Source organism: Strongylocentrotus purpuratus, unplaced genomic scaffold (genome assembly GCF_000002235.5).
Source record: "Strongylocentrotus purpuratus isolate Spur 01 unplaced genomic scaffold, Spur_5.0 spur5_scaffold_6, whole genome shotgun sequence".
Classification (NCBI taxonomy): domain Eukaryota; kingdom Metazoa; phylum Echinodermata; class Echinoidea; order Camarodonta; family Strongylocentrotidae; genus Strongylocentrotus; species Strongylocentrotus purpuratus.
In genome coordinates, this window is record NW_022145612.1 from 47,741,970 (window position 1) to 47,767,807 (window position 25,838).

The following is a 25,838-nucleotide window of genomic DNA, read 5'->3' on the forward strand; positions in this document are numbered from 1 at the left end:
CATACTTGGAGAATGTTGATGTTCACAAAAATTATTATTTTCTAAAACTTTCATTCAAATGTTTTTTCGATATATTTATCATCTGAATTCTGAACATTATCCTCTAACTTAGTGTTATTGTATTGTAGTTGACCATAAATAAAGTCTCAATTGCAAACCTGTACAAGAAACTCTTTTCTTCTAAACCAAATGGAAACTGTCTAAAGAAACATGTAGGCCTACATGTCATGTGCACATCTATTTGCACATGCCTTTACTGGTATAGCTTGTACTGTTTTAGAAAAGCTACTGCATGTACATGTATGTGTACTTCACAGCAAATCAGGATTACAATTTCTCTTTAAAAGAGATGATTAATCATTATTTTGTAAAGGACCATTCCTGGTCTAACTCCTGTGTGAACACTAATTTCTGCAATGCAGCTAGCTCACTGGAGTAGGAATTTACGCTAGGCCCAATCTGACAATTAGTATGAATGTCAGGACCAGTGTCATTCACTGTCTGACAAATGATCCACTCGAGGATTGCAAGGACCATGCCAGGGTTGCTTGTACTTTCTGTCAATCATTAAAAGCTAGAATCAGATATACATGTGTATGTACAATTGTACATACTGTATACCGTAAAGGTAAAGACCAGTATTGGAAACGCCCCAATTTCAAAAAATGAAATGGAAGCTCTCATTACCAATCATGTGAAAGAATATGTTTTGACTAATACATGATAAAAAATTTGCCGGGAAACTGCCTACTAATTCATATATTTGGTAACTTTGTTTCTCTCATGGTCTGTGAGATATATAGGGTAGTCCCATATACATCTTTCTGTGTATAGTGCTTGTAACTTTATGAAGAATTGGCCAAATTTCTTATCATTTTGATGATTCCAGAACCTTGCAGATGCTAGATGCTAGATGATCAACCTTTTCTGATCGATTCCACAACGTTTCTATCACAATGCAATCGCATGACCATAACTGGTCTTTACCTTTAATATACAGGTACCTACAACTTTGCTACAAGTACATGTGCACATGTTATGGCAAGTGGAACACTGGAAATTTGTAAGAAGAAAAATGCAGTTTATAACTTAAGAAATAAAACAGAAGGCTTGCGTTGTTGGTACCCAGCCCATGTTCAGGAAATTCCAACTTAGGATTTTTTTTCTTCAAAGTTTAGACATTGAATACATAATATCTGCATCTAAATGATATTAAAAATGTATACCAGTATACAATATACATGTACATGTATACAAGTAAAGTAAGATCGGCTATAGTTTACAAGGTACAGTAGGAACTAGGCCTAGTAGGAACTAAAGACAAAAAGAAGACAAAAGAGACAATTCTAAGGGACAACTGTAACTCTGCATCTGTCAAGCTGGAATTACATCCTTGCCATGTTATACCCTTCGTCATCATGATGAAACTATAAAATGTTCAGTTTTAACAAGAGCAGAATTTGGAAAAACCGTAATTTTTTAAGGGAAAATCTGATAAGTAAGAAAGTTCTATCCAATTTACATTGCATTTACATGTACAATGTATCTATTCCTGATTTGTGTCACTATGATTTCATATTTTCCAATTTTTGGGGGGGTTGTTGATGTAGAAATAAATCATTCTCATGAGAGGGTGTGTAAAACATACCGGTATGTCTTAATAATAGAGCACATGTGTAATGACATATCTCAAGCGAAATGAAACAAATGGGAGAGGTCGGTGATTCCCAGGGTAATCTTAATTTTCCTAATTTTCAATGATCGCCTGTTTTTCTCATTCCATGCTTTTATACTGTACAAGCAAACTTATTGACTTATTCCAAGAGTGTACTTGTTAATGTTATTTAACTAAAAAACTTGAGTGATACATCACATCACATGTACAGCCATGAATTTAAGAAAAAAATAGAACATCATTAATCAAATATAACAATACAGTCTCAACTCTCTAATATACTAAAAGCGAAAACTTTTTTACACATTCTACGAAAGCCTACACTACATGCACTTAAAAATTTACTTTCCTTTTCAGAGAAACTGATTATCTTGCATTTGCCATATTGGCAACAACATACAAGGTACAATGTAAGCCTCATGTCTCAAAATTATTGAGCAGAGGATGTTGGGATAAATTTATCATTTCCAGTTTGTAAACAGCAAGGTTATCTTTCCAAGCATTAATTAATTTTCATGTCAATTTCATATGCAGTGTACTAATTTATTTATACAAGGGTCTACAGGTGGATACAAAAACACACAAGCTCAAATTTAACTAGGGTATGGCTCGAATTACCAGTTTTACAAGCCCAAACAGTATAAGCCTTTATCTTATTTGGTCAGCTTTTAACTTAAGTTTGGTTCTAAGCTACAGCCACTACAGTAGTATAGAGTAACTTGCTAGCAAGGCTAGAGTTGCGCTTCTATCTATCAATGAAATCTCTTATTTTGATAAAAGTTAATTTGAAGAAAAAATCAACATGGATAACTAGCATAAATATGAGCTATTTCATTTGCTACCTCACATTCGGTTGATTAATTCACATTAGTAGGTTGATACAAGTTGGGTATTGCCATCTAGTGGTCAGTCCTCTCGTCATACACTCACATTTGATTTGGTGTTACCTCTTCTAGATGTTAATTTGAAATAAAAGGTCGGCCACTTAGCCAACAAAAATGTACATGATTGATCAGCGCCCAACAATTACTCAACACAAACACACACTAGTGTGAACTGTGATAATCTACATTAAATCCCATAGTTTTCTGAAAGAAATCTATAGCATCTACATCTGAACTTAGTATTTGAAAGAAAACGATCTGAAACATTAAAAAAAAAATAGAAAAAAATAGAAAAAATAAAATGACTAGTCTAGGAAGCAATCCATAGGGGTAAATATTAAGCATAGTCTAGTCCCTCACCATAACTGCAATGTGAGGGGACTTAATTCCAAAATGTTCTAGATGCAACAAACACTCTCTCTCTCTCTCTTGAAGGATAACGTTCTTATTGGTCACCTATATATATCCCTTTTGAGAAGTTGAGGATCAGGACCAGGATCAGAACAGAATCAGAGACCGAAATTATGACCTGATGTTATGATGCAACAGATGCATGCACAATATGCAGGTTTGCAAATGTAGCCAAACAAACATTAGCAAGAACATATTTATTTCCTTTTTTTAATGTCAAAGTACATGTACCATAGACAGCTGCAGGCTTTCTGTCTGCAAAATGTCATTAGTCTAGACCCTAGCCAGGTTCATGTACATATTTTAGGCCTATGAAATAATTAACATTAGAACTCACGACAGTCTTGTCTCGTTTGATTAAATTTTTTATTTTACTAGACTCTAAAGCAGGCCTTCTCAACTGGCGGCAGTCAGAGTGGCGCGCGGCTGTTCCAAAAAATCAATAAAAAATAAATTAAAAAATTAAAAAACTCAGCAAAATCAAAAAATCGCAGTCGAAGTTGAGCCCAAAATGTAAGCAAGCCATTTTGTTTGTTTGATTTTCACTTGATTTTGACATTTTCCGTGTTTATTGCACCAAAATAACTACATGTAATTTAACTTCCAGTGTAGATTTTAGCCAGGAATTGTACTAATTATTTCACATCAATATGAAATTATGATTGATGTTTTATGGAACAAAAAGGCGTTAAAATGCCCTAAAATCCACTAGCTTCGGGGGCCTTTGCCCCCTGGACCCCACTCAGTATCGGCTTGGTCGTTTCGCTCCTTCGCAACACAGTCACCAAACATACAGGTTGGCACTTCAACCTCAATAAATTTTTGTTTTGGCACTTCTAATAAACTAGTTGAGAAGGCCTGCTCTAGATTCTAGACCAGCTTCTTTGTCACAACTTGTTTTCTTGTTCATTTGTTTTCTTCATTTTCCAATTGTAAAATATATAAATAAATGATTAAATCTGTTCCTTAGTTAATATTTTTAATTCTCTTGCTATTGACAAATGACCGGTCAGTGCTGTGGCTGTGTTTATGTCATGGACTATGCGCCATGTATGATGCAGGCCTACAGAACTGAGCGGGCTGGTTACTCGTAAACAGCGCGGCGAGAGAATAAATTGGCTTGAAATGATATGAAGATATACTCACAGCATTGTAACCCATGTCGGCAAGTCGGTCGGAATACTCGTCAAATGTCGTTTACTGCAGTCTACCAGGGATCCCAAGCACCAGCATTCTTCTGGGCAGAGAACATTCTGTCCTGATACATACTTGGCAGTATCCAAAAGTAGGCAGTAGACGACCAAAACCGTGTAAAAACATCGGAATATCTGCGAGGAGTAGGTCGCCATTTTGGCACCCCTCGTAGAGCCGGGTGTTGACCCTGTCCAGTGCCCGACGCTGGAGCGATTAGTTCTCGCTGTGGTAAACAATCACTTTCGCAACGTTATCGTCCTCTCTGTAAGAATAAAATCCAAGAAGAACATACTGTCAATGACAGACAATGTACTTTCAACAAATCCATTCGTGAATCCTACATTTCAATAATAATGTGGCCACACGAAAACAAAATCTTAAAAGATATATCGTCTTTCCCCGTGTCGGTTCGTTCAATCTGTTTGTGCGTGTTGTACGGGATCACCTACGCACATTATTTACCTCAAGTATTTTGTGAGTGAGAAGCACTCGAGTGTGTAAACCACCCACGTTTTGTGTATGATTAATTATGCATGCGGCCATTCGTATACGCAGCGCAATTGGCTGAAAACGGTCACGTGTGACGGGTCAAAAGCTAAGCTTACAGCTCGTTTATGGAGGTGATGACAACCGTAATTTCTGTTCTCAACATAGCTCTCAAGAAAATAGATATTATCCAGCTGAGAAAATGACAGAGGGAGATGTAACGCTAGAATATTATCCTTCAGTTTTATCAGTATAGTCTCACCTCCCTGGTGTTATTTATGATACACGTCAGCGAAGGGATTTTTTTGAGGGTGTAGGACATGTGACAGACTGGGGAATATATTATTGGTTTTATTTATGCTATTTTATATATACCGCTTATTTTAGATCGTTGCCTTAAAAAACAGATACGATTTTTTATGACGGAGGAACAAAATGGTAAACATTTCAAACATTACTTCTTCCATCAAACAATGAGGACCCACATGTAGATATGGAACCAAAGTTAGTACAATAAATATAGCAGTGCCAGAATAGCACGTTAATGTAAAGTTAACATTTGTATTTTAAAAGAGAGTAAGCCTACACCCTTTACAAAAAAAAACAATAATTTATATGCAACTTTTCTTATAGTTGCATAGGCCTATGGTTCTTATGGGAACATCAATAAATTATGAGCCTGCATGCACGATACATATGGTAAAACTTCAGACTTTCGCGACTGCTTACAAAATTTACAGAAAGTTACACATTATCACGATGAAGGGTGTATTTGTTACTGTCGGGTATAGTAGTAAACTATAGTAAAGGCCCTATTTCTGAGCTCATCATAAACTTTGCCGGTCATAACTGACATACCCCGACACTATTGCAAGCAAAATAATATAAATATTGATCATTACAGAGATATTAATAACAACAAAAGTAACAACACCACCAGCATCACAAAACAACAAAAAATACCACAATGATAACATTTATGATAACAATGCTATTAAATAATGATAATAATACTGATAACGATGATGACGCTAATAAAAACTATATATATATATTAATATTAATAACAATAATAACATGAAGAAGGACGGATGAAGAAAAAAAAAAGAACTTTATGTTCAGCAAGAGTTCGCATTGGCTGACTATACATTTTAAAATCCATTTTCATACTATAACAAATAAAAGGTCATTTGTATTTCTAAAATGACACTATACCAGAAAAAGTAGCTTATCAAGGAGAAGCTGTATTGAACCGACACAATCTAGGTTGTTTGAAGAAGAAAGATACTAAATATATGGCGTTTTAAAATTTCATTTTATTAACAAGCGTTTTAATTCGTAGAAGGAGCCTTTTTTTAATATAACAATTTGTAAGGCTATACAGATTTTCTCCCCTTTTTGTATTTAGGGTAGTTTTGAAATAATGAATGTGGAGTGTTTGCTGATCTGCTTCATCGTCCCTGGATCAAAGAATTGCGGCAGATTAAAATAATTTGTAATCTGTCATCTATATTGGCGACCGATAGTAGCCTGTAAAACCATTTCCCTATAGTCTCACATTATTATGCCACTGTATACCGGATTTTTAATAATTTTTAGGTCGCACAGAATTTAGAAAATAAGTTAAACACAGAGGCAGGCATACATTAAAAAAATATTCCTATGATGCAATGGAGAAAACTAAATTATCCGAGAGGCTCATATTTAAGAAAAAACAGCAGGATGTGAAAATAATAACTAAACTGATGATGAAATATGATTAATATGGATCTGTAGGAAGATGCTGAGCTAAAAATGCTGATGAGAGAGATAAGGGGGGGGGGGGTTATGATATTGAATTTAATCACGCAATGTGGTTTGAAGTTCCAGCTAGCTGTACAAAAAAGGGGGAGCCTCACCACTATCATTCAAATGAGTTGCATTGGTAAGTGTGCAGGTGCACGCCGATTGCCCGTTTTAATCTTTTCCCATTGGTCGATTGATTGATGTGTGCCTGCGAATCGATTGAGGGACGAGAAACGCGGTCAATTAAGCAATTAGAGGCGAGCACATTTTGGCACATTATGTGGAGCTTGTTTCTGTTTTCACTGTACGAGATTCATACAAAAGATCATTAAACAGGTCCGTCCATAGTCAACAGTTATACTGTCTGGTTTTCCCCTTTAGAACAGTCTGCTTTGTATAGCATTGCTTGTGGGGTTTTTCTTCACAAAGATTTTGCTTACATGATGTTTAATCACGTTGAATGATATTTCACCCCTCCTACACACAACTATAAACGAACATTTTCTTTTTCGACCCGGTCATGGGCATAGGCGGATCCGCAAAGGGGAAAAAATATGCTGCCCCTCTCTCTTGAAACATAAGAGCTATAACACCTTTATTCTACTCCTCGATTCCCAAATGCTCTTCCCGTCCCCTCCTTCGACTTAGTGAATAAAACTGGCCTGGTAGAATCCGATTCGATGTAAATTTGCAGAGTTCTGGTCATGTATATTTTCACATTCAAATTATTCGAGCAAAATAAAACCAAAGTAGTGTTTAAACCCTCAAAAAATGAAAACTCCTTGACAATGTAAATGTGATGGCGCTGTTTGAAATAATATTGCACCGCCTCCGCTGAACTCGCGTAAATCGCTGTGCGAAGTAGAGTTCAGACTTCAGTGGATAAACGTGGCAATGGTGTCACTTGTCACTACACAATATAACTTTAGACGATGATTGGGCTATATCCTTTCATTTTAATACTAGGATATCAGCAAAGTGGTGGAAATGGAAATATGAATAAGGACGAACGGAGGAATTTCAAGAGTAATATGCCTAAGAATCGGGGGGGGGGGGGGGGGGGGAATAAAATAAAATCAGACAAGCACATTAGGCCTGCACAATCATTTATTTATGGGGAAGAAAAGGAGAGAAAGAGCAAAGAAACTTATTTTCGAGAAAGAAAAAGAAGCCAGTGGAGAACAGGTTTTTCATTATTTCAAGAAGTCTCAATTCAGAAAGTCCATTGACACATTTTGACAACAATTGTAATTTTAATAAGTTTTAACAATTTTGTTTAATCACCCCATCTGTCTTATTCTATTTCAGAGGTTCTACCCGATTGCCTATTTTATTTATAAAATAATAACAAATAGTTTGCAATCGCCTCTCAATGTTGCGAACTTATTAGAAAATACTTCCTGTGTCCTGATCACTACCTATACTTTTCTATCAAATCAATCAAACTAATTTAACCGTTTCCTAGCTCTTGAAATGTATTCAGTATCTATGGACCTGCATAGCAATAAAAACACAAGAGGCGATATACCTTCAACACCTGTAACACAGGCAATTTACTCGCCTCGTTGCTTTTTGAACGACTCAATTGTTGTAAGCGATCGATATGCCGTTCGTCCATTATACGTAAACAGTGAAAACCACCACGTTCTCTTTTATCTTGCTGTAGCCGCATTGTTTAAATAATAGGAGGGATTTGCTTAATAGAAAGTTTAAATAAAGAATTTCTCACCTTTCCGTAACGGTGCGAAATTTTGCACACGGCCCGATAATGCGGTACCCTTATTCATTGCGCACGTCACGTGTTCGTGCCCTGAATGCTAATCACCTTCTTGGAGCTAGGCTGTGGTTCTCGTTTTTCGCAAACCTAAAGCTGTTTTTCAATGAATCCTTTTATTTTCGAGCATAAAGGTGGAGCTATCTGCCACACACCTGCACCACAAACCTTGATATAATGCGAACAAGGCGGTGTATTCTCATTAGGAAATAGACTCCAATATTCCGCGCGCGATCGTATAAAGGTTTGTTTTTCTTCTTGCAGTAAAGGCTCAAAGCAAAGGTTTATAACCTCTTGGATTTGCTGGTCTCCACATTTTCAAATGTTTATTTCCCTCTTAAATGACTACCATCGTATTGCAGGACTTTCAAACTTCCTGTATTGTGAATCCTTCAATAATGTCTTTCTTTCTTGAGATTAGGTTTCATGCCGAATTATACAAAGCAGTTCGTGTCAGAGCACAGCATCGGCGGCTAAATTTTGCTTTCATGGTGCAACCTTTGTACTCACCCCTCCCTTTCCAACATTTTAAGACAGAAAGTAATGTTTTCTTAGATTGATGTCTTTTAAATATAACATTCTTCTTTCAATACCGTATACATCAAAACTATTGTTTGTCTGTTTGGTCGACTTTCAGTGTTATTTCGGACGAAAAAGGTTACAATAAAACCTAATTATTTCAAGTATTTGGCATATTGATTACGTAACAACAGAAAATGGCTAATTATATCTTCTATGTTGATGACATCTTTGCTAATAATAATATAATAATAATAGACATATCAAACTGCACAGAATAGAAATTGAAAAGGTTTTGGTCACTGTTTCAGAATGACAATGTCGTTCTCGGGGCCTATTATTAGTACCAAAGTGATATAATATTGCTACTCCCAGGAAAATAAGCTGCCACAACCACGCCCCTAATTTGTTTTACGAGGTAGTTTATTGTCCGGGGTAGTTTTTGCAATGGATGATTATCCAGTTTGCAGTTATCTTATATAGAATAGTCTTTAAAGATTTGTTGAGGCCTTTACTTCATTAATAATTTCATCGTTCATGCAAATTTCATATCCTCATTAATTTGTTTGTTTATGAACATGGATGTTTAAACTTAGGTGGATCCGGAGAGGGGGTGGGAGGCTCACATCCCTTACATTTCTGTGCCAACTCCTATACAATTAGGCGCACCTATATGCGCTCTTTTTCAAAATCATGTTCACGTCAATTTAGATATGGTTTCCTATATCTCTGGATTTGCAAATTTACATCAAATTATGGAATATAGTCATACTAAAGTTACCGTTTATTAATTTTCAACTGGGGTCACAAAACTATTCTTTCTATGTTCAAAACCAACGCAACCGGTGACCAATATCTTGTCAATTTTTTTCTCCTTCAAAATAATATAAACTAAGAAGGTTTGTGAGAGTTTCTGATATTTTCAGGGGCAATGACTAATTAGTATAAGTTTCTCATTGGTCAAAGCAGTGGTCAAGTCCGGAGTCTGTGGCTGCAACAGGATTTGGAAGATTTAAAAATGTTAGGTGACACATTCCCGTAAAATAATTGCAATTGCCTTCATAATTATCTGTCCACGTCTAGATTTTGTCCTCATTATATAATTACTAGTGAACTAAAAATAAAATTGCTGTTGATTATGAGGCTTTCACGACCTTGCGTTCAAATAACCGTATGCCATTTAATAGAACATTTCTTATTTCTCAAAATACTCCTCGTCTTTATGGACATAAGAGTACACCATGTTAGTATCGAACCGTCCCCTTTTTTCCTTCTTTCTTCTTCCTGTTCCTCTCTTTCATTTCCCCCTTGTTTCTCTCAGTTCATCACACCCTCGTATTTCCCCTAGCCAGCACTCTCTCAACTTCTCCCTTGCTCATCTGGCATGACATTTTATGCCAGGATCCATGTTTAGCCTAGATTTTGCCCCTCTCTTTTCCACTCGGGCCCATCCATCGCCATCCCTGTCGTTCGATGGGGATGTGTCTCTCCGATTCCACGGTGCTCATATCACCTTTCACGCCGCACTTTCTGGCAGGGATCACCCGCAATCCGAGCACGCCATCCTACCTGCTGCAGGCGATGAAATTATTTTAACGTTATCATCGACCAATAACCCACGGGCATCACCCACCAAAATGTATGAGGGGTCCCCTCCACCATGTGGATCTTTCCTCTTTTCTATTTTTCTTGGGTTGCCTGGCCTTTGCGCCCTCCAACTTCATGTTCCTTTCATCAGAAATTCGGTCATGTTTTCTTAACTTTTTTTTAGTTTTCAACGCATTGTATGGTTCCACTGTAAGGCCGTCATTGTGGTGACCGTAATTACCTCCAGCTTCTAGGCTTTTTGCTATGTATCATGGGTTGAACCCCAAAATGTAGAGTTAACGCCTAACAATGCTTTACCATATCAATTCAAATCATGATCAATGAAACTGGTATAAGGCGCTGCCCATTGCTGTATTTTGTTTATTGTTAATTTATTCACTGTCTTATTCACTTACCCGAGTAGGGGCCTACACATTTCGAAATGATTTTCAGAAATATAGGCCTTTCAGTTTAAAACCATGTATTTGAAATAAATAATTCAACGTGGTATAATGTCACATTATTATCTAATGCTTATGCAATGGAGTTCTTGTGCAAGTGAAAATATAGTTTATGTGCAATGTTGACAATACCACTTTGATAATAATTACACAAGTACATGAAGTTAATTTTTTTTCTACGAATGAGAATAAATTAGGAGTATAAATTCATTATTTGATAAGGTTCAAAACAATAAGCACACCTCTCCTTTTCAGAGGAGACAGCTGACAATCACGTTACAGTTTGATGATTATTGCATGTACATTATTCCACCCCCGCCACAATCACACTAAAACTGAAATGACAGGTTACACCGCATTTTTAGTGCAGATCTCGAATGCCAATGTACATTATTTTTTATCTCGTCTCTATGAACAATGAAGGCATGAAGTGATGTGGTCTAGTCACCTTAATCCACGTTACAAACTAAATTATAACTCATCATGTCATATCTACGACAATAGGCTACTCAAAAAGAAGTGACAGTCTCCATGGCTCATTAACTCACCTGGGAAGATCAGCCTTGTGGCGCGATTTATCGGTTAAAGTCATACACTAAAATGACAGATAAAATCCCCCGGTGAGTCAGTTAAAAAGTTTGGCTCCGAAGCTTGTATATACACGAATATAAAATCCAGTTTTCATAACTCGGTCACAGCTGTAAGTCTGTTGTCAGCCGCGTTAACACAGAGAGAATGAGAGATGATGCATTCAAAAATGAGACGAAACATCACACCACTCCGCTTCAATGCCTAAAGAACCTATCTGCATTCCCAAATATTTCATCTGAAAATAATCCCTAAGCTTTCCACTCTGGTAATTTCCACATCAAGTTCGAAGAGAACGTAGAATGTATGATTGTAGAGAATGAATAGCGGGGACATCGATCGTGGATTGCGCATCTAGAGCAGAAAAGTTTAACCAGAAAACCAAGAAGCCGCGAATATATAGAGGATGAGTGATGGAGGTGGGATATCTCCTTCAAGCAAGTCTCTCTCTTTTTTTCTTCCTCGTCGAATCCAACGTTCCATCAAGCGAGACAAGACACCGCAGCGAGCAGTCATTCATTCCTTTACAGAGAGATGTCAGACACGACGTGCATGTGTGCCCCCTACAATACACCATCAAGATATGAAACTACTGCCCATTCATTTCTCCAATACCTGTACCTTTATTGAAAACATCATAACCCCTGTTTATGTGTCGGGGTGCACCTTTGTTCCCTTTCACGCGGTGTTTAAACGTTCCAATTGCTTTTGTGTTTGTGGAGAAGGAGAACCCCCTTCACGAAACAAAAGGGGGATAATGCTCGCTGACACCTTTGTGAATAGACCCTCTAGGCTGGCTGAAGAGCACACCTGGATACCCTTAAAGCGGGTCAAACAAAGCTGAGTCTTCCTTATCAAGAGCGATGTCCTTCCGATTTGGAGGATGTCGTATTCACAGTCTTCAAGTAGGAATATCCCTCATACGAAAATAAGCTGTCAAAACTTCCTCAAGTATTCGACCCCCTCAGAATCACTTCCAAAATCTTTTTGAATCATAAATCTCTTATGAAATAAGGATGCATGAGCGTCCTTGAACGAAGTCAGAAATTTGCTCTATTCCGGTTTCCTTCTTCTCGTGTCTATTTTCGTAGGGTTGTAGCGAGTTTTGAGGTAAGCAAAGACGTCTTCATTCATTCACTTCCGAAAAGCAGGTAAGATCACGTTTTTCTGCGGGCGCCCCGCCCTTGATGAATCACGTCGAATGCAGGTAAAACAAGAGGTGAGCACCGCTCATCGATCGGATAGTCAAACAGAACGAGATCGAATCTACGATTTATTCACAAAGTGGACATTTACAGAGAAGACCCTTTGCCATGAGAGGATGAAAATCCCAAAGCACGCATTCATCCGGTTGTTCAAATAAAAGTACATTTAATTCGTAAATACTCGGAGAGGCTGTGTACTTCTCCCTCTTCCCTCTTTGGAAGGACTGTCTCTTTATATTAAAGCAGTAGATGACACACCTGGAATACTGCCGATAGCTTTTTAGGAGAAAAAAAATTTGCAGAGGGAGAAGAAAAGGAAGAAGTGCCGTCTTGGTGAGCGGAAAGTAAGGTCCACACAAGTTTTCAGTGATATTAGCATGCATCCAAGCACGGCGGGAGGCCTCGGAAAGGTGCGACGGAGATGCGTCAGCGGCTCTCTTTAGAAGTGATACGGTACACACATACACTGATGTAGAGTGAGTGTGAGAGAGTGATTGTGCAAGTTGTTGAGTGAAAGAAGAAGAATCCCCTTTTAATAGCCTACGTGCATATACACCTCACAGCCAGTCCCCAGGTAAGGTACATACCTCCTCCCCCTCGCGAGATGCAAAAGCAAGAAAAAAAATGATGATGAGCACCCGTCGTGTGTTCTATTATTTTTCCTTTCTTTTCTCTACCTGTTTCTTTCCTCTTTCTTCTTTTAACTCCCTTTCTTTCTATGATTTTTTCGGCTCACACGCGGGTGTGACAAGGTTGGGATGACTAAATAACATGCCCTCCAATCGGGAGCGAGAAGGGGTCGGTTCGGGCTCGAAACACTCACCTCTAAACCGTACGTGCATGCTGCGCGCTGTGGTGTCCCCGTGCATACCTTACGGGGGCCCACACGGCGAAGCTCTGCTGTGCACGTCAATCAAATCGTCACTTGATATTCAGGTAACACGCCAGGTAAACGCTATACTAGTTTGTCCTCGCAGACCTGATTGTAGCCCAGCATGGAACCCATCAGAGAATACCGTTGTCCCTGGCGGAAAATTACGCCTGCTTTCTACGCCTAGTGGGATATCGGGCGTATAACATTACACAGTGGCGTAGCCTGTGTCCAGTCAAGGCAGGGGGGGGGGGGGTGGCCTAGCATGGGGATGATCTGGAGAGGCCCGATATTTCCTGTTCTAGAATAAGGAATGTATATTTTCTTACCTGTCCTTTTTGTTGGGGAGGGGGGGGGATCCCCATAACCCCACTCATCTGGTGCTATACTTCAGGTGTTGCAATGTGATAGTTAGTCGGAGCAGGGAGTTGGAATGTCGGAGAGGCAGCGGTGGGATAGGGCAGCGTAGGAGTTGAGATAACGCATGGTACGCATGCGTTAGACTCTACAGCCAATACGAAACGTATAATTCTACTAAATATTATGAAATGAGCCACTCAGTACTGGTGCCCTATACGTTGCATACTGAACGTTTTCAACATTTACACGTTGTACTTGTGGAACATAATACCTCATGACGAGCATGCACAATAATTATTTCAAATGTTTTATAGAATATTGGCCATTGGCCGAACTCCAAATGATTAGTATAAGCAATACACCGCTGACTAGTCTGGAGGAGGTTAGCATCTAACCTAGATTAGATGACTTTTTGTGAAACTTCAATAAATTTGTATCACGCTTTAAAGTTATTTGTACTGGTGTTGAATAATACTTCATTTATTACCAAGGCAATCGTCAAAAGTAATGATATAGCTTAACTATTGTGATGAAAAAGAACGAATTAATATAATGAAAATAACCGCATGCATAACTAGTTATCGATCGACTTAAAGAGAAGGTTGAGTTCTGATAAAGACGAAAAATAATATTGGTTTCGGCCTATAAGCTTTTTCATTCTTTTTAATTAATAGTTGGATCAATATCATAAAAGAGGTGTACTTTGAGAAAAATAACTTTTATGCCCTAATATTCTAAATATTATGACAAGAAATAGCTGAAAATGTTTGGAGCAAACTCTCTGATTCGAAACCTGACAGTATACATCAATTCTTACTACACAATACACCTTTCCACATTGCTTACAAATAAAAAACAATTCACACTGCAATCGCTTGTCCAAAGATATTTTTTCTTCAAAGCACAACCAGACTAAGATCGGAATAAAAACATAACTGAGACATCAATTAAAATGTTATTCTCAATCTAGTCTAGACAGCTAATTTGATTTGAGCACCGTTTTATGTAGCATAGCAATAGGCAAGGTAATTATAAAGTAATCAAATATTCTTTTCTTCTCATTTTACTAAATCCGAATTTACGGTTCATCACTCAAAATAAAGCTTCTTGAAATACAAAGGATAAGGAAAAAAGGAAATTTATCAACAGGACTAACTTGTTAGAAGCGAGCGATGAATACTAATTAAAAAATAACAAAGAAAGAAGATCTCCCTCCATCATGATAGATGATGACATTTCCAAATTCAGTGTTTTATCCGACAAAAGGAGAAGTCGTCGTAAACCCCCACCCATCCCGTTGGAAACACTAGAAAAAAAAAAACTACTACTTGCCATGGTTCCACAGTTGTTGAGGAGCCCCCTTTAATAAATTTCTGGATACGCTACTGTCCAAACCTACCTATTCTCATTTCCTTTAACCATCTATTTTTTTCGGCCTAGAGTTTGAAGACTACCAACCGCCCTTTTCTCACACCAAGCACAATCTCGATGGAGGTGCAAACACGAAGCGAGAAATTGAGTAAACCTTTCAGCAAATTTACTCAACCTCTAAAAGATGCGTCCAAATTGAACAAAAGGATTATTATTTTACCTCATAACTATGACACAGGATAATTATGAGATTGTTCAAGTGCCACTCAATCACCGATGTAGCAAGGGAAGGCGACAATTTCCCTCACGTTTATTGTCATTCAGTGATGATATTTTAATACCAACTCTAACGTCCAAATGTCGTCATTCGATTAATGTTTATTGTTAAGAAAAAACCCTTAACCATCTTCATTTTTTTTTTAAGGTGATATTTTAAAAATAAAATTTCAAGAGAAGAGTTATTGGACCCCAATATTTTCGTGTTGTGTGATTACTTTCATAATAATATTATAATCTCTGAGTTAATGTATGGCCAAATCCATTTTCCTTTTGCAGTTTACAAATTATTATAACTTGTTTCGAATGCATTTCATTAATATCAAATAATAACAACTCAATAAATATTAAATTCGATTCATCATAATAAATTTCCCTTTGAGCAGCATTATGAATTACCTTAAGTTCGTTATTGCTATACACAAAGCACTTTGTAAAATTGCTAATGCTATTGTGTATTCCGGAGCTAGGTAACACGCCATCATCAAACACCATAACGACAGCTTTCCTTAGCCTCCTACAATTTTCGTCACCTATTGTTGAACAGATGGCCGTGATTTCGACTATGAAATAATCCGCGGAAGTATCAATGCATAACTTTAATCGAATAAGCGTAAAGCCTCGCAGAGCATCCCAAATTATAACCCTAACATGACTGTAATATCGGATCACCACTTTCTTACACCATAAAAAGCTTCAAAAACACTTCAGAAAGGGAGAGTGCACTGTGTGCGCGCGGGTCCGTATCCAAATCGCAAAGCAAGTAACTAGTTTGCGCAAAAATTATCATGCGTGTGCGTTTGTGTAGGCGAGGGTGTATCTTTGAAAGTGTGGGTGTGCGCCGTGTGAATGTGGGAGAGAGATGGAAGCATGCACTGATCTGAATAGAAAGAGGTATTGCATTTCATTAGATGACGGGTATAATACACGAGATCAACGGTGCCCTTTTTATAGTATAAAAAGTTCAACAAATGTTTGAATATCTGGATATTAAACATTTTTTTATATTTTGATTGCTGTCAGAATATTGTTATTCGAAATTACACATCTGATAAAATACTGAATTAATTCAATTTACAGTAGATACCCGAAATAATGTTCAGTATAAAAATGCATGAACATAATTAATTTTAGGCAAAAGGACATATGGAAATAAATTCCGTTTTATATCATTCTGTCTTTTACCCATCAACCTCAAAATAATTTTAGGATTACTCTCACTGCTTCCCTCCAAACTTTGTACTATCTTTTCACACTTTATTGCACATTAAACGAAAAACAATGATGCTATGTGGTGGAATAAACGGGTTAGAGAGTTGGTGATGGTGGCGGTGATGGAAGAAGAATGAAGATCACTGTTATTGCCCCTTCTCCTCTTTAAGGACCATGTCATCTTTTCATGCTTAATCGCACATTAGACGATAAATAATGATGCTACGTGGTAGAATAAATGAGTTAGGCTATTGCTGATGGTGATGATAATGGTGGTGGTGGTGGTGGTGGTGATGAGATGAAGATGGGGTAGGATGACACATGGAGTGGAAGCTTCGTTTCACCAAACGCGAACTGTACGGTCGCGCATCGCTACTCTTGCGCGCAATCTCTAAGGAATTAAATCAGAGGTATTTGTGCGTGTATGGAATCTTTAAAGTTATGGGGGTCAAAAATACAACTAAACAGGAAAGGTGGCTAGATGAATGCCTGACGGTTTATTGAACGTAAGAACGTTCTATTTCGTTGTTTTTATATATCCCTTTCCTTCTTAACGAATACACCGCTGTATCTATTAAGTAACATTCATGACTGATATTCCCTGCACATTGATTAGCGTGATGGGATGGGACTGAACATTTGCTATAAGGGTAAAGTTATAGGCTTATAAAGATCCTATACTCGGAGAAAAGAGGAAATTAGATTTACATCCGAATTTTGAAGCGAAAAGTTTCTTTTCAAGCTAACAAAAAAGAAAGAAAGTGGCATAATGATAATGATTCTACGAAATCCTCATAATGTAATAGACCTATAAAACAAAGAGGAGTGTATAACACCGCGACAACTTTGGCCGATCGTATATTATCTTAAACTATTTCTGTTTTTTTTTATTATTGTGCAATGCAGTTTTAACATATTATCAGTGCAGTAGATAATAAGCTTATAGGTAATTAGCCATTTAAAAATTTATGTTACATTATTTTATTCATGATTTTCTTTTTAAAGTAGTCTTATACACCACTTACTAAAGAATGATATTCAAAATGAATTCATATTGTAAATGTTAATATCGTGAATGCCGCTGATCGCAAAAAACACAACTCATGTTTGCCTAATCATTTTCTTCCACTCCTTGTCAATAAAAAACACACTGAATCTCTAGACTCTTATGGAATATGACAGGTAACACGTGGTTCAGATCAAGTTCCAATTAGTTCATTTTGCCGTATCTCTAATCCCAGTAAATGCCAAATAATACAAAGACCAAAGATCGATAAAAGAAATAGTCATGAAATATCCATCAAAAAAGACTAAAAGGGAAAAGTCAGAATGCGATAAATATAATGGTGGGCGATGCCCAGTCCCATGATTCATTTCCCGTGTGTGACTTCCGGCCTACCCCTTTGCCTTTCCCTTCCCGCGTTTGAATATCTACACTTATTTGATTCGCTTGGGAACAGCGTCCTGTCAACGAAAGTCTGATAACTTTGTCCCATTTACTTCTTCTGAAAGGTGCTCCGACAAAATCTGACTTAAAATCAAAGAGACTTCAGCTGTTGAAATTGATTTGGATGTGTGTTTGTGAATAAGTTAGCGTGACGGGATTAAACAGAAGAAATAAAGGAGACATAGTTTGAGAGGAGGAAGGTTTAAGGGATTAAATCATTAACTCGTGGTCAGTGTTATCTGTAAGATTGCCAAAGAGGAAGGAACTTCCACAATAATATCAAACTTCTCATAAATTCCGTTGCCGTCACCTCCTGACATCTGATTAATTTCCTTTGAAAAATTGAATTCAACACTTCACGAGTACAACTTATCGCTTAAAGGCCAATTCCTTCCTGGCATTCATAACGTGACGTGTATACTTAATTTAAATACATGCACCAATGCATTTAGAAGGAATGGCTTTCACATTTCCACCATTATGTTAAAGCAAAATATTGCCATTGATTTCATTTATACATTTTCGTTTTTTTTCGTCATTACACATTAGAAGTATCTTTCAATAAGTTTGTTTCCACCTTATCTATACACTAAGAACTCTGAGGAAACGGGGCATGGTAATTCAACACACTCGAACGTATTTTTGTGACAATGTAAAATTGGTAAGGTCAATTTGCACATCATGATTCCATTGATTTCTTTCATTTAATATTTTCATTTTAGGGGATTATTTTGCGATTGGTCATAGCATAGATGAATAGGATGAATGTTGTATATAAACTATAGTTTTATAGAGAACATCCTACATGTTTTATCGACAGGGTTATCTTAAGACTTAGTATAAACAATGAGCTAGAACTGAAATGTAAAAAATAATGCAGGACGGATCGTATAATCAATTTCACACTTTGCCAAATAATTCATATCGCACATGTGTACCTTTATGGTTTTACTCAATTTGTTTCTGACATAATATGCGCCATTTAAGAGTACAAGCAGGATAACTCTTGAATTATTGATTATTATACAAATATTTTTCGTAATACTCTTGATACAATAATTTTTTAGTCTTAATCAAAAACTTAAGCAAGTTTTGCAGCTGTACTGAATTTATTGACTTAAAATGACTCCAATTAAGGTTATCACTAAGAAACTGAATATAGATTATTTTCGGAATGTATTGACTGGCTGGATGCTGACGTTTAAATCGAGCATCTATTCCAAGACTAGCCGAAGTTCACTTGCCGTGTTTTTAGCAGGGAATGCATAATTCGTAATTTCCCAGGTATGCGCACACACATAGCAACATGCACATTATACCATCACACAGGCTTTTAACCGTCAAAATGCGGACAGGTATGAAAGACTGCATGAATCTTACATCATCATCAACATACAGTGACTCATCGTATGGCACACATTTACATTTCAATGTATTTACATTATCTATACATTCAAACATGGCTTGCGGGTTTGTGAGCTCTACACAATTCCTTGCCTCCATACCGTATCACATTGACTAGCTGACCGCACCCGTCAATGTCCGAATGCGTGAAACAGTGGGTGAACCTCGTCAGATCCGCAAATATTTCATTTTAAAGAATATTAAGTTTATCTAGTGTTTTGTTTTCGTTTTTCTTGATTTTCAAACAAATTCATATCAGACATTGCAGATGCCCTAAAATGTTAAAATGGATACCAACCCCCGAAATATGAAATGTTCTGTCTACTGTGGGCATATGTTTCATTTTACAGCTATAGAAGGCGGGGCCAAAATAACGACCAATATTTCGGGGAACAGTCACCTTTTCTATAGGCAGGGAGGAGTCCGAATATGTAATCTTATAATCTAAAAAGTACTTCGATGACAAAATATAATAAAAGTCCCCCTTTATTTGCTTGCCCGTCCCGCTCTCGGCACAACAGTAAGAAATTCGAAAATTAATATTCGGGCAAGAGGTACCAGCCCCACTAGCAAAAATGTGTCCCTAAACCTTCGTCTGTAGTATATCATTTCGTTCCCCTAATAGGCCTTAAACCATGTCATTTATGAATAGATACCCGAATCATGATATATAATGATATCAGCTACATTAACATTTGAATACAGCTATAATGACGATAGTTTCGGGTCATGCAAGAAACAAGGGTCGTGATCCAACAAAATGATATACATGCATTGGATTAAGAATATCTTAACTGCTTATTTTTACACAGATAATTATCTAGCTGCACGATCTTGGACTGAATTATACTAAGATTTTAATTCCCCATCTTTCGCCCCTCCTCCTTTCATAAAATAGGAAAGATAATTATAGACATTTAAGAATAAACAACGTAAGAGCGAAGCAATCTCCTCTATGTTGACAGGTAGAAAGTAGCAGCAGGTAGATATCGCAGAGTCGGAGACTATTGAAGAAGCGAGGGACATTTTGTGAAGACACAAATGCATAACTTAGGTCGATAAAGCATAAGTAAAGAGGCAGAGAAAGACAATGCAATGTAGACAGTAAACAAGGAGGCCCGTTGCTTATAGTTGGGAAAGGGGCGCGACTAAACGAGTGTGAATTAAGGGGAGGGGTGACGGATACAAATTCGTATGGCAAGCAAAATTGGTGCAATTAACCCTCAAAACTAATAGAAAATAAATACATAAATGTACAATCAAACAAACGGAAAGCACAACGGACAATGTTGTTTTTTAATTTTAAAAAAAGATAAAAAAAGGCTCCTCGCAATCTTAGATTAAATTTTCCGACAAGGATAAACATGGTAAAGCTGACCGTCCGTTTTTAACACCCCCTCAACTCCTAATCATTCCAATTTGAATTATCAAATATTTGCGATTTCCTAAAAGATATTCAATTTTAATGGCAGAAAGTTTTAAAATGAGGTTTCACCCCACCCCAATCCACCTCCCCCTCCAGCGACGCCCCTAGTTGAGTTGAGGAGTATGTTGTACACTGAACACGTCGTCGTCTGATCACACTTTAGGGGTAGTCGAATGATTGCATAAAAGTGCAGTTACCCCCTTTGGGTCCCTCTGCTCATTATGGATATCATCCAACCTTGAAACACACCTGAAATCTTTTTAGGAAGACCCATAATCGTGACTCATCCCGTCATCGTCATACAATACAACACAGCATGCTTTAAGCTGCTCTGCACACGAACACTAACTTCATCGCATGTTGTATTATCATGTAATGAATACATTAATGTGTGGTGTTTGTATCAATTCAATTATTAATGACACTGCTCAATGAAATTGGTGACTTAATAGAGGTGTTAAGTTCTCTTGTAATGAGGTGGTGATGTGGGAAATGAAGATGACTGATGGGGAAATAATTTTATTAATAGGCTGTTTTTGAAAGAGAAAATGATGCTGACATGAGACTTGTAATAAGCTGTTTTGATAAACCATCAGCTAATTTGTTAACTTTCGCAAATGAATAACCATTTTGTGCTTTAACCCTGTCCCACTTTTATCTATTAGGATAGCTCATAAGAATCTGATTTCTATTATTAGTCAAAGATTACAGGTCATTCGTGTTTATGTAATTAAGAATATTTCTTGAATAATATTTTTGAATTAAATTCACGAACAGTAAAAATTGACATGCAAGGAAAATTGATATCAAAAGCAACAACATAGTATCAAGAGTTTGACAATTTTGTTATACTTTGAATACAATGGATTTTTGAGATTTAACATCATCGACTGCCAATATCTGATGAAGCGCAATCTTTATGACAATAGAAGATAATCTATGTTATTGGGTGGAGAAGGGGGAACATGAATAGCGACAATTTCCGCTTTATAATTGCTTCGATTGGAGAGAGAGAGAAAGAGAAAGTGTGTGTGAGGGTGTGGGTGCGTGTGTGTATGGGAGAGAGAGAGAGAGAGAGAGAGAGAGAGAGAGAGAGAGAGAGAAAGTGACAGAGAAAGACAGAGACAGACAGACAGAAAAACAAAACAAAGAGAGAGAGAGAGATAAACAAAGAGAAAGAGATAGAGAGAAGGGGGACGCAAGATAATTATGTGGAGGATGGGGTTGATAAGCCCAAGTGAATATGCCGACAAATAGTTTATTAATTATAGACTCATATTTACCGACCGACCTTGAAAATAAGGTACCGACATTTTTTAAAGAATATCTATTAGCTAATAGGGGAGGAAGATTGCCCCCACCATCCTCTCCAAACATGACTACGCGAATGCTGAGTATATAGAGGGAATTAAATGAGAAGAATCTCTTTTCAAATTCTCCCTGGGCTACGGCCCATGAGACCGACAGTGTCGGTCACGATGCCTTCTGGAAAGTCTTGAGAGTTCATGGGACCGACGGAAGATCGACAGCCCTTGAGACCGAAATGTTCGATCTTGTAGGGATTGGTCGCATGGGCCGTCAGCCTGGCCATACTTGCTATGCTTTCTACTGACTGACATGGTACTATTCAAGTGTGCAAGAGATCACAATCTTTTTTAATATATAAATGGAGGCCGATATTCTTAACTTTTTGACATATTAAGTAATCATTGTAACATTTAAGAGCATAACGTTGAAACAATGACGAAGCAACGTTGAAATGTATGAAATTGAATTGAAACGGGGACACCAGGGGGGGGGGGGGGCAAGGAAGAGAGACACAAAGGTATAATCAGAGGACGAAACCCCCAAAAGATGAGTTGCCAAATGTCAAGAATACTCTTGAGATTTCATGATATCTGCATAATTCATTCTATTTCCTTCTACTCTATCTCCTATCCCGCGGCACCTAACATCAGAAACTGTTTGACCCCCTCATTGAGACGCCGAGACCCCTTCTTAGCACCCTCTTCATAGAAATGTGCGTCTCAAAATGAAAATCAATGCCAATAGCTTCGCCATCTTGTTTACGGGGAGGGTTGCCTGTACTTTAGGACATAATGACGTCATCATGAGAATGTTCTCTCATCTTCTGAGGAGCCCGTCGATGGTGGCCATACGGCCATGATATTGACATAGGGTCGTTGATAATTGAACATTCTTAGATCCGTGTAGTGCATTGTGACGTCGGCATCTTATAGATTCAACCTCAAAGTAAGCAGAATCAATCAATTAATACTTTTAACCCTAATAAGGCCGGGGGGGGGGGGGCCATTATGGCCCCCCCCTCCACGATTTTTCCAATTTCTCGGGAACGCATAATTATGGATGGCGCCCCGCCGCTCGCTGACTTTTTTCTTTCGAGTCTTGCGCAACTTTTAAAAGAATTTTTTTGAAAATCGGACCTACGGTTTCAAGGTCACGTGACCTTTTGTCATTGCATGTCAGCCCGAAAATCGCTCATTTTCGTGATTTGTGTACAAAACATATGAAAAAGTCATTTTTCCTAAAAACAGATCAAACATGGGTTATTGGGTCTTGTTTAAAGTTTAGGTAGTTGTTTTGGAGTCAATATAGTTGAATTGTAATAAGAAATGAAATAAAACAACAAAAACAATAAAATACATAAGTTAAAAAAACAATGAAATACATAAGAAATTATCAAAACAAGGGATAACATAAGAAATAAGCTGGCTCTTCCGAATTTTTTTGTCATATTATTATTCAGAATGGTCTAATGAATATATGTAGTGAAAAAGAATGTTTAAATATGAATAATATGTGATTTATGGGTAAAAATGTGATTTTTATGACTTTATTTGCATAAATTACCATAAATATGCAAATGAGTGAATTTTTCAAAAAATTGAAATTATCATGTTATTCTATACACTTCACTTGACATGCGTGCAAATTTTCGCGGCGATCGGCCGCTTCGCGGCCGAGATCTTAAGGGGGGGGGCCATAATGGCCCCCCCCGGCCCTACTAAGACCTCAAATAGCCCGGCCTTATTAGGGTTAAGGTGTCTTTGTCAGTGTTTACATTTCTAGACCCTACGTAATTGATTTTAAACAGTGAATCCGTGGTACTTAGACTGACAAAGAACTTTTATAGCTATCTAAAACCTTTAATAAAGTATTTTAAAGTGTTCCGACAACTTTTCAAGATGAGAGGAAGATCGAGGATTTTGTAACAATTTAAAATAACGTAACAAGATTGATCTTTTTCTAAAGCAAGATAAAAATAAATATTAAAAAAAAGAAAAGGATGTATTACTGTTAGGAAAAAATTAGTTAAATGAAAGTTACTTCTTAATTTCAAGATTACTGTTTTGTTTTACTGTTTTGTCTTACTATTAACCCAAATTCGTACGATTCCGACCTAATGTATATACATACCTATATAAACACGATTCACCGAAACCTTCCCAGTTTAAAAACTATCACGAATTCTCAAAAAGGAAAGCTGTAGAATATAAATGAAAATCAAACCCTAGGAGTGGCCTTGATTTTGAAAAGAAATAACACTATGATGTAAATTACATGCCATAACATTACGATTATGTTGATAAACGTCAAAATCAATGTACTCAATCTGCTGTTTATTATGGCATCAACTGATAATGTGCTTCTTTCTTTCTTTAGCTGGATATTCTATAAAAATATCTATAGAATATTCTTAAATCAAGTACAAAACTAAATATAATTCCCGATTTGATCCATGACATTATCATATTACTAATGTAAGAGATCAAAGCTCTTGTTTATTAAGCACAATGTTGTTATGGAAGACACGGGGAAACCCCCGATAATGATACGTTAACTCATCATTCATATCCTCAATTACTAATATTTCTTTTGTGACACGCTTCTCTTAATAGCATCAATCATATATGATGATGAGAGGCGTCGAACAAACTAAAGCAAGGGGATACAATCTTGTTATAGAAGTCACGTACACTTCCCTTTCCCATTTACAATTACAGTACACTTTCCCATTTTTGTAATAATAGTGTTAGCGTTGAGCATATTCTTGGGTTTATGGTTAAGGGTCACATTATCAAATTAGTGTAAGATAATATATATTGATAGGGGAGCAGTAATCAGTTTGTGGTTGGAACTCGTTAAAAATGTTACTTTTTCCCCTTTGTATTTTGTTAACCTCTTAAAAATGTGTTTGTTACTTTCTTTATTTTTGTTCGTTTATTGTTACTGATCTCCTTTCCTAAAATTATCAAATTTTTGGTGCATTTTCTTTCGCTTTAGTTTTCGTTGTTCGATGTTTGCTGATGATGGGCCACGAGCAATTGATTTTTGAAATAAACTAATGAAGACGTGTTTTCTCTCCGCAGGTCCATGTTTATATAAAATTGTGAGCAGTTGCATACATTTTTGCCAGGAATCGTAGTCATGTAAACATGAGATAGCCATAGAAGTGCAATATGAATCATTATTTTTTTTATCATTTTCGAAGTGGCAAAACATGCAAGAGAGTTGAAGAATTTTAAGGTTGACCATCCACAACACACCCAGGCTGAGCTGCTTTTCTAGCTCTCATCAGCATCTACTCACTCATCAACGGGAGATCCCCGTTCACGCTTCAAACCTCTTTTGGAGGTCGAACCCTCTTTTTCTCTCCCTCAAAATAATAATATTTCCTTCCCTTTATATTTTTGAGAATTTTCACCCCTTCCCGGTCAAAAAGGAAGAGCAGTTACCAATTTTGTGACAATGCCCGACTGGTTAGTCTGGGCACTGACCGAAGATGATTGTGGCCCTCTAATACCTCGACTGTAAGGACGAGATGGCGTCACGGTGCCGTTTGAACAAGGAGACAAGAGGAGTGTCGCGACAATATGCGTA

General features: G+C 37.2%; 1 protein-coding gene across 1 annotated transcript in view; it reads right to left on the reverse strand.

Annotated features, from left to right (window-relative positions):
- LOC580332 (leucine-rich repeats and immunoglobulin-like domains protein 3) overlaps nucleotides 1–12,397 on the reverse strand; it is a 67,351-nt gene extending 54,954 nt beyond the window's left edge. Inside the window, exons 1-2 of the mRNA XM_030971969.1 lie at nucleotides 11,325–12,397; nucleotides 4,117–4,426 (exon numbers count right to left, since the gene is read on the reverse strand). Coding sequence (XP_030827829.1) covers nucleotides 4,117–4,319 — 203 coding nt within the window. The 5' untranslated portion in view covers nucleotides 4,320–4,426; nucleotides 11,325–12,397. The remainder of the gene's footprint in view (nucleotides 1–4,116; nucleotides 4,427–11,324) is intronic.
- Between the last annotated feature and the right edge of the window lie 13,441 nt (nucleotides 12,398–25,838).